The sequence below is a fragment of the Aquarana catesbeiana genome, linkage group LG11 (assembly GCF_042186555.1).
Source record: "Aquarana catesbeiana isolate 2022-GZ linkage group LG11, ASM4218655v1, whole genome shotgun sequence".
Classification (NCBI taxonomy): domain Eukaryota; kingdom Metazoa; phylum Chordata; class Amphibia; order Anura; family Ranidae; genus Aquarana; species Aquarana catesbeiana.
In genome coordinates this window covers 139,856,886-139,866,406 of record NC_133334.1, presented here as the reverse complement: position 1 = coordinate 139,866,406, position 9,521 = coordinate 139,856,886, and the positions used below count along the sequence as shown (strand labels likewise).

At 40.7% G+C, this 9,521-nt stretch overlaps 1 protein-coding gene across 3 annotated transcripts in view; it reads left to right on the top strand.

Moving 5' to 3' along the window:
- The window catches only part of TENT4B (terminal nucleotidyltransferase 4B), a 187,474-nt gene extending 178,613 nt beyond the window's left edge, over positions 1-8,861 (top strand). For 2 of the 3 annotated variants that reach the window (XM_073604996.1, XM_073604993.1), the window contains one exon: positions 5,083-8,861. In XM_073604996.1, coding sequence (XP_073461097.1) covers positions 5,083-5,259 — 177 coding nt within the window. In that variant the 3' untranslated portion in view covers positions 5,260-8,861. The remainder of the gene's footprint in view (positions 1-5,082) is intronic. The other variant, XM_073604994.1, reaches the window with a different exon arrangement.
- Positions 8,862-9,521: the final 660 nt, after the last annotated feature.

Genomic DNA, 9,521 nt, shown 5'->3' with positions numbered 1-9,521 from the left:
AGGGGATGATAAGGGACTATATACAAGATTTTAGTAATAAGAATGATATCATTAGCAGTAATCAGCATGGATTCATGAAGAATCGTTCTTGCCAAACCAATCTATTAACCTTCTATGAGGAGGTGAGTTGCCATCTAGATAAAGGAAGGCCCGTAGACGTGGTGTATCTGGATTTTGCGAAAGCATTTGACACAGTTCCCCATAAACGTTTACTGTACAAAATAAGGTGCGTTGGCATGGACCATAGGGTGAGTACATGGATTGAAAACTGGCTACAAGGGCGTGTTCAGAGGGTGGTGATAAATGGGGAGTACTCAGAATGGTCAGGGGTGGGTAGTGGGGTTCCCCAGGGTTCTGTCCTGGGACCAATCCTATTTAATTTGTTCATAAACGACCTGGAGGATGGGATAAACAGTTCAATCTCTGTATTTGCAGACATACTAAGCTAAGCAGGGCAATAACTTCTCCGCAGGATGTGGAAATCCTGCAAAAAGATCTGAACAAATTAATGGGGTGGGCAACTACATGGCAAATGAGGTTCAATGTAGAAAAATGTAAAATAATGCATTTGGGTGGCAAAAATATGAATGCAATATATACACTGGGGGGAGAACCTCTGGGGGAATCTAGGATGGAAAAGGACCTGGGGGTCCTACTGGATGATAGGCTCAGCAATGGCATGCAATGCCAAGCTGCTGCTAATAAAGCAAACAGAATATTGGCATGCATTAAAAGGGGGATCAACTGCAGAGATAAAACGATAATTCTTCCGCTCTACAATACTCTGGTCCGGCCGCACCTGGAGTATGCTGTCCAGTTCTGGGCACCAGTCCTCAGGAGGGACGTACTGGAAATGGAGCGAGTACAAAGAAGGGCAACAAAGCTAATAAAGGGTCTGGAGGATCTTAGTTATGAGGAAAGGTTGCGAGCACTGAACTTATTCTCTCTGGAGAAGAGACGCTTGAGAGGGGATATGATTTCAATTTACAAATGCTGTACTGGTGACCCCACAATAGGGATAAAACTTTTTCGCAGAAGAGAGTTTAATAAGACTCGTGGCCACTCATTACAATTAGAAGAAAAGAGGTTTAACCTTAAACTACGTAGAGGGTTCTTTACTGTAAGAGCGGCAAGGATGTGGAATTCCCTTCCACAGGCGGTGGTCTCAGCGGGGAGCATTGATAGCTTCAAGAAACTATTAGATAATCACCTGAATGACCGCAATATACAGGGATATGTAATGTAATACTGACACATAATCACACACATAGGTTGGACTTGATGGTCTTTTTTCAACCTCACCTACTATGTAACTATGTAATAAGTAATTTTCTAGCAAAAAAAAAACTGTTTTAAACATGTAAACACCTAAATTCCAAAACGAGGCTGGTCCTTAAGTGGTTAAGCATATAAGCTCCGTTTTGTGTGGAAAATAACTGAAATCTAAAACTCTGGTGGGTGTAACAAGATTTGTCTTGTCTTTTTTGCTGATCCGAAAAATGGTCTGATCCGTGACTCTGATCCGAGGAACAGTCCGATCCGTGAGGTTTTTGATCCGTTGCACTCCTATAGCAGACCAAGGAGGACAGACAGCACTGCTAGCACAAAAACATCAAAAAGCCAAATTGGCGTTTGTCAAAACTCACCTGAGGAAGCCGAAATCCTTTTGGGAGAATGTGCTGTGGACAGACAAAACAAAGAAAGCCCATCATTCTACTGTTTTCAGAAAAAGAAATCCGGCCTTTAACCACTTGCCTACCAGGCCAATTCTGACATTTCTCTCCTACATGTAAAAATGATCATTTTTTTGCTAGAAAATTACATAGAACCCCCAAATGTTTTTTTTTTAATCAAAGACCCTAGAGAATACAATGGTGGTTGTTGCAACTTTTTATCTCGCACGGTATTTGCGCAGAAATTTTTCTAACGCTTTTTTTTTTTTTTTTTTTTTTGGGAAAGAAACAGCTTTGTGCTTTAAAAAAAACAAAACCGTAAAGTTAGCCCAATATTTTTGCATATTGTGAAAGATGAAGTTACGCCGAGTAAATAGATACCTAAAATGTCACGCTTCAGAATTGCACACGCTCGTGGAATAGCGCCAAAGTTCGGTACTTAAAAATCCCCATAGATGACGCTTGAAATTTTTTTACTGGTTACATGTTTTGAGTTAGAGGAGGTCTAGGGACAAAATTATTGCTCTCGCTCCAACGTTCGCGTCGATGCCTCACATGTATGATTTGAACAACGTTTTCTTATGTGGGCGGGACTTGCATATGCGTTTGCTTCTGCGTGCGAGCACACGGGGACAGGGGCGCTTTAAAAACTTTTTTTTTTTTTATTGTTAATTATTCTTTCTTTTTTTTTATTGTGACACTTTTTTTGAAAAAAAAATAATAAATTGATCACTTTTATTCCTATTACAAGGAATGTAAACATCCCTTGTAAAAGGAATAGGACATGACGGGTCCTCTTTATAGTAAGATATGGGGTCAATAACCCCACATCTCACCACTAGGCTGGGAAGCCTGAAATAATTAAAAAAAAAAAAAGATCACCGCTTTCCAGCTGAAGCGGCACTGTTTTTTGAATGCAGAGGCCGGGCGGGACGTCATAACATCGCACCCGGCCTCCGACGATCATAGAGACTCCGGCGACCATCTGGTCCGCCGGAAATCTCTATGATCAACATCCGGGGCCGGCGGATCCTCTGTCGACTCACCGATCGTAGCGGTGAGTCGGTAGAAGCAGCAGGAGGGGGGGATGTCCCCTCTCGCCTTCCGTAAGAACAGTCAAGCGGTGTAACAGCCGTTCTTATGGTGTAGGGAATCGCCGGCTGAAAACGGCAATATTTGAATGTCTGTAGCTACAGGCATCATTCAGATATACCCGCTCAAAGTCCGTCACGTCATATGATGGCGGGCAGGAGTTAGGTGGTTAAAGAAAAGAATACAGTCAAACATGGAGGTTCACTGATGTTTTGGGTGCAATGTAGGGTCCAATGTCACAAAGTTGGTTCTTCATCAGAGGTAATGGGTCTTCAAGCAGGACAATGACCCAACGAACATGTCAAAAAGCACCCATATATGGTTTAAGACAAAGCGCTGGAGAGTACTGAACTGGCCAGTAATGAGTCGAGATTTAAATCCCATAGAGCACTTGTGGAGGGATCTCAAATCAGCAGTTGGGAATAGGGACCCTTTCAACCTGAGCGACCTGGAGCAGTTGGCGAAAGAGTGGTCCAAAATTTCAGTAGAGAGGTGTAAGAAACGCGCATTGATGGTTATATTAAGCAATTGATTTCAGTTATTTTTTCCAAGGGGTGTGCTACCAGATATTATATTATATTGAGGGTGCCAATCATTTTGTTCAGTCCATTTTTGCAGTTTTGCGTGGAATGTGTTGGATTTGGCTTTTTTTGTGTTTTTACCAATGCAAACAAAAGAAACACGAATGCCTAAACATTTGTGATTGTAACAATTTTCTGGGCAAAGTGGTGCACTATCTGAGAGAAATGCAGGGGTACCAATATTTCTGACCATGACTATTTAAGTGATTCTGCACAGAACAGCCGTCCAGTAGCAATATATCTGCTATGGGGCGGTCGGTAAGTGGTTAAAAAAAGGCACCCTGGGCACCTGCACACACATGCAAAGGCAAATGCACTCATATGTGAACAGATTGTGCTATTTGTGAGCTTTTGCTTCAAAGCTTTGAGTGAGAACATTAATTCTAGGACCATCATTCTCTGTAACCTACAATGTCTTTCAAAAGTGTCGCTTATCAACCCAGAAGTGCTCAGCTCTGACTTTCCAGGTTCAGAGGTGTCAAACTCCCGGCTAAGATGCCAGACACACAGTCGATCAAACACAGTCCATTGTTTGACCTGCTGCAGGGGGCTCACTAGCAGTGTAATGGATCCCTGCTATCCATAAAGAGCACCTGTCATCTACCAATGCTATCACATAGAGTGGGCTTTGATGATCCCCTTGTGATGGCAAAGGGGTGGTGTTGTCATTTTCCAGGCACAGTGCGGATTTTAAAGTGGTTGTACACCCTGTGTACCACCCACCAATGTCTACGGCGCATGCACACTTTAGAAAGGTCAGATCATGCAGTTTCTAAAGGGGTCATGCCGTGACTGGTGACTCCGGCCAGTCACAGAGCCGGAGTTTGCGGCCCCGGAGGGATGAAGATGAACGCTCGCTGCTAGTGGGGACAGCGGTGACATCGCAGGCTTCGGTTTCAGGTAAGTGATACATAATGGGCTACTGTGCGATGCTTAGTAGCCCATTATGCTTTACCTTTGCGTGGAAATAAAGAGGAAGTAAAACCCATCAGGGTTTTCTTCCTCATTAACACATGGAAATTTTTTTCGAGCGGTTTTATCTTTGCTCTGATTTTGCTTTCTGCATAATTTTTCCTCATCTGTGACTCAGAGGTATTGAGGCCATAGACACCCAGACGTTCTTGGTAGCCACAGAGAGCCAGGCATTCTTGGTAGCCCAGCACTGGCAGCTTTCATGTTTTATACAGATTGTTTACTGAATTACAAATATATCTTAAACCAGTTGGCATTATGTAAAGTTTTGCCTGCTAGATAGATCAACTCGGGTAATGGTATAACTTGCGTCAGCTGACTAAACAAAGCCAGGTGTACAGCTGAACCCCAGAAAAAACCCACAGATAAAATGCCTGCTAAAGGATATATATTTTTGTCCAGTTATGAAATTTACACAGCCCTGCCACACAGCTCAGTCCTGTCTGGCAAGAAACTAGACTGGATTCTTAATTGCTACAGTTGTGCATTTCAGATCGTTTCCCTTACTAAGCGTGTGACTGTTCTGTGGAAGGAAAAGTAGCACATTAATGAGCTGCTTTCCCCTATCAGCATTTGCACTGCAGCACAGCTGATTGACATCTTGAGCTTCTTCTCCCTCAGTCTGAGCTTTTTCATGTGTTAGTATATTTAAATCACTGCGTGATGAAATTTACTTTTTCTAGTCTGATCACATTAAGATTATAAACCTTGTTATAGTTTAATTGACTCACAACTAAACAACCTATGTTCCATTTCTTTTTCAGCATGGCACTACTAGACTTTTCCGTTCCACCTCGTCCAGCAAAAGTTTCCAGACACCACCACACACAAGCCAAGGCACATCTGTGCCAAGCCGGCACATACAAAGCGGCAAAGCACAGCACCAGCACTACCACAGCAAGAAACGCAAGCACAAGCGAGAAACAGACCTGTGCAGATAGCTATTGTGGCCGGACTTAAAACTTTAATGTGCCGCAACAGAATTAAAGATCAACAAACTTGTTCATATTCCTCCCAGAAGCTTATAAACATTTAAACTGACTTGTTTCCTTTTATTTTGTTTATTTTTTTCCAGCTAGCCACGAAAATGGATCATGAAGTTTTCCAACACGAAAAAAAAAAAATCTCAAAAAGAAAACAAAATCTTAAAAAAAAAGCTAAAAATGGCTGCTCATTTGATAAAAGTACATGGAGGATCTAAAAAAAAATATTTGCACTTCTCGGCACCATGGTGCTGAATTCTATGACTGAAATCAAGGGTTTTGGGTAGAAATGTAGAAAAAAAAATAACAAAAACATAAAAAAACTATTTCGAAAGGGGTGCAATTTGCAAAACACCTCATTTCTGGGAACTTTATTCCTGCATGTTTTTTTTTTTTTTTTTTTTTTAATTATTTTCAATATTGTACTGTTTTATTGTACATACAACAGTATCTGATATTGCACTTTTGTATCAGTGCATTTGCTTTTTACATAAAACTTATAAAGAAAATCGGACTGGTTTGGGGTGATCTCTCCATGTCTACGTGTTTATAACTTGCATTGTGATTAAGTTGGTTCTGGACCCCCCCCCCCCCCCCCCAAAAAAATGTATTGCCCTGTGGTTTCCTTGTTCATTTATCATTAATTTATTAACTTTTATGCTTAAAATGGCAAATTGCGTGAAGGCAGATGCCCGCTGGCAGGCGATTAGGCACATATGCACCTCTCCAGACTTGGGATCAGTTTTCATTGGTTGATTAGTAGCTTTTGATCCAGACTGTTAAATTCAGCTTGTTTTTATAATACTATTCATCCCATATGATGTTTCTAGGGATTAAGTTGTATCCAGTGAAAGCATGATGGAGTGATAACACCGCAGGTGGCTATAAAACAGTTACCCACCTTTTAAGGCTTTTGGAATCTATATAGCAGTGGTCATCAACCCTGTCCTCAGGGCCCACTAATAGGCCAGGTTTGCAAGATAACTGAAATACATCACAGGTTGCTCAGTGATTGCAGTATTCTAGTCTGCATCTCCCCAAGGTAATACATCAAATCTGGCCTGTTAGTGGGCCCTGCGGACAGGGTTGATGACCACTGTTATATAGTATTGCAGATTCAATACATTTCACAAATGGCTGCAGTATTTTAATTCCTCTCACCCATGGAAATTTTTGTTTATGCAGTAAATCTTTATCTTTAAGCTTTCTTCAACCAAAATTAAACAAAAAAAAAGAAAGTACAACTTTTGCAACATTTCCCATGTGTAGAGTGAATGTGTCTTCAGCTAACAGCTCTGTATTTTCAGTGTTCGAAAAACTGCTGTTACAGCAAGCAAATTCCCACTTGTGCATATTTCTTTAAGTGTAATCAGTTCCTTTTTCTTACTGCCATCCCACAATCAGATTGTTTAGCTACTCAAACTAAACACAAGGACATCTAACTGCATGTAGGAATAGATGTTTACATGTTTTATTCTGGCATGAAATATTGTTCAAGACATACCAGGCCAACCTACGTACACACTAAAGCTCCATTAGATAAGGTTATATTTTCCTCATTAGTAGATACTAGTAGTCTAAAATGCAATCCAAAGCACTAAATTTAACTTTCCAGCTTTGAAAAGTTGACCTGATGCAAAAGTAAAATAACAATAAAAATGGGAGCTGCCATTTCTGACTTGTTTTTGAAGATGATCACTTTGGGGCTGTCATTTTTATTATGCGATTTGATATCAAATCTTTTAGTCTCTGTTTCAGGGATTGTAAGAATGACCTGAAGCCGCAGCACTGAAAGATGAGAAATATGGCCCTCGGAGAGGGGGGGGGGGGGGGGAGAAGTATCGGAGCTCTTCTATTGCAGGGACCTAGCTTTGGCAGGTTTTTTACAGGCTTCATAGGGTAATATTAAAGTTAAGCTACAGACTTGTTTTTTAGGCTGGTCTTAAGAGGTTACTTTCTTTGTGTGAGAGGATTAAAGCAGAATTAAACTCTAATTTATTTGTATTCTATGCTGTACATATTTGCACATCAGTTTACCTGCCAAAGTTCTACATTTCAGCTATAGAACAGCAACAATGTCCCTTGTCTCTCCGTCCCTGCTGCTGATATATTTGCCTAGTTGCCTTCTGGGTTCGGCATCTTCAACCATCCTAAATGGCTGGCCCAGGATAACGTAACTCCTGATGCATATCCTAGCTCCCAGCAACCACAGGATTGCGTGGCTTTCTGTATATTCATAAAAGCTTTGTTGAAAGATGGGTAAGATTTGTGCTTGCCATCAAAGTTGTTTGTGTGGTGTTGTTGTTTTTGTTTTTTTTTGTTTTGTTTTTTAAACAGAAGTTCAATTCCACTTCAAGGTGTTAACTTAGTATTGGGTTAAGATTGCGGGGGGTGCAGGCATTGTGTTAGGGTTTACCTTTTAGGGTTAGATCAGGGGTTATTCTACTTTTGAGCCAGCAGGTGTTGCTTTAGGCTCCTTTTCATTATTTGGTTGGACTGTGTTTTTTTTTTTAATTGATGGCTTATTCTGAAAAGGTAAATAAGTCCATGGCTAATTTTAGATCTTTGGGAATGTAACTTTTTATTATTGTCAAATACAGTTGTATCATGTGGCCTAATGATTCAGTATGCTTGTTGCAGACTGGTGGATCACAATTTAAGGAAGCAAGGTTAAGGAAGACTACTTTACAAAACAAGTCAGCAATGCTGTCCCAATATTGTGTCAGGTTTTCTTTAAAAGTTCTTTGTTGGTATGATGCAGTTTTCTCCTTTATGGTAGCTTTGTAGAACATGAAGGATAAGGTAAGGTAGGAAGGCATACCACATGATGTAATTGTTCTATTCTGTAATCCCATTGAATATATTTGTCAGACAAGGAGAGCACTAAGCAGTGTACAACAGATTTCCATTAAACATAGCTCCCAAAATTAAAACTAAGAGACTATTAAAACTGAAGTTTACCTTTTTTTGGGGATCCAGTAAACATTAGGCATGTGCAGTGGTGTATATCATATTACCTGCAGGTTGGCTGCGTCTGCTAAAAATCGTTCATGTGGTGTGTTCTTTACAGGTACTGGATATTGCCTTGAGTGGCTGTCCTCCAGTGCTTCAAAAGATAATGGCAGTTGCACTGCCCATCTGCTCTTTCCGTCACTCATATTGCTTGTTTTACTACACACCCACAATGCATTGCATCCTGTGCTTGTGCAGAGGAGATCCTGTCCTTCAGATGCTATTTCTTCATTCACAGAACGTGATGCATTGAGCAAGCTTAGTATAATGTGTTCTGTGAATGGTGGAGAAGGCAGAAAGGCTGGTGGTGCAACTTTTTATCAAAACTGCCATTGCGGTTAACTTTCACAGCACCAGAAAACAGCCATACATATAAACACTAAGCTTGAAGCTGGGGTACCCACTGTCTGAAAATTGTCCGCTTAGGCAGGAACCAGACAACTTTCTCGGTCAGTGTGTACAGTAGTTTGTTTGACAAGAGCCATGCTGGAAAAACAGCATTCAACAGAGCTCACAGCTGATCAGAATTTTCTATATGGGGGGGGGGGGGGGGGGGGGAATCCCTCTGTCAGAATACAATAGCACAGCGGGGGAGATCACTGCACCAACATCGCTTGTGTTGGTACGGCGATCTGTCATTTTTTTCTTTAACAAATAACTTGCAGTGTGTACCAGGTTTTAGCTTAAGACTGTCTATCACATGAACATCTATAACTGTTAAATATGTGTTTACTAAGTGCAAATGTTTTTAATTGTTTGTGAGATCAATCACTGCTACTGCAAGAAGTAATTCTGTTGTGTCTCTTTAGAGTTCACTTAAATTATTTATGATTATTTGGCCTTTTAAAGGAGGGTAACACTAATATAGGCTTAGTTTTCTAAAGTCAGTTTTGTCATGTAACGCTTTCCTATAAATGCAAAAATCAGTGAAACAGGTGTTCTTTCCTAGTGTGCTGAACCTTAGTCACTTGCCTTGGGTTGTGCTCTTTGCATTTTCAATAAAATATAGATTTAATGTTTTAACCTATTTCATTTAGGGAACTAGAAAACAGACAACACAAAAACACACCAATTAAGCCCGGTACACACAGGCTGAAAACTGGTAGGTTCAGCAGGAACCGGCTGATATTTGGTCCGTGTCTACAGGCGTCTGTTCTACAGAAGCCAATCCAACAATTGGCTTCTATTGAATGGTAATGCTGGAAATT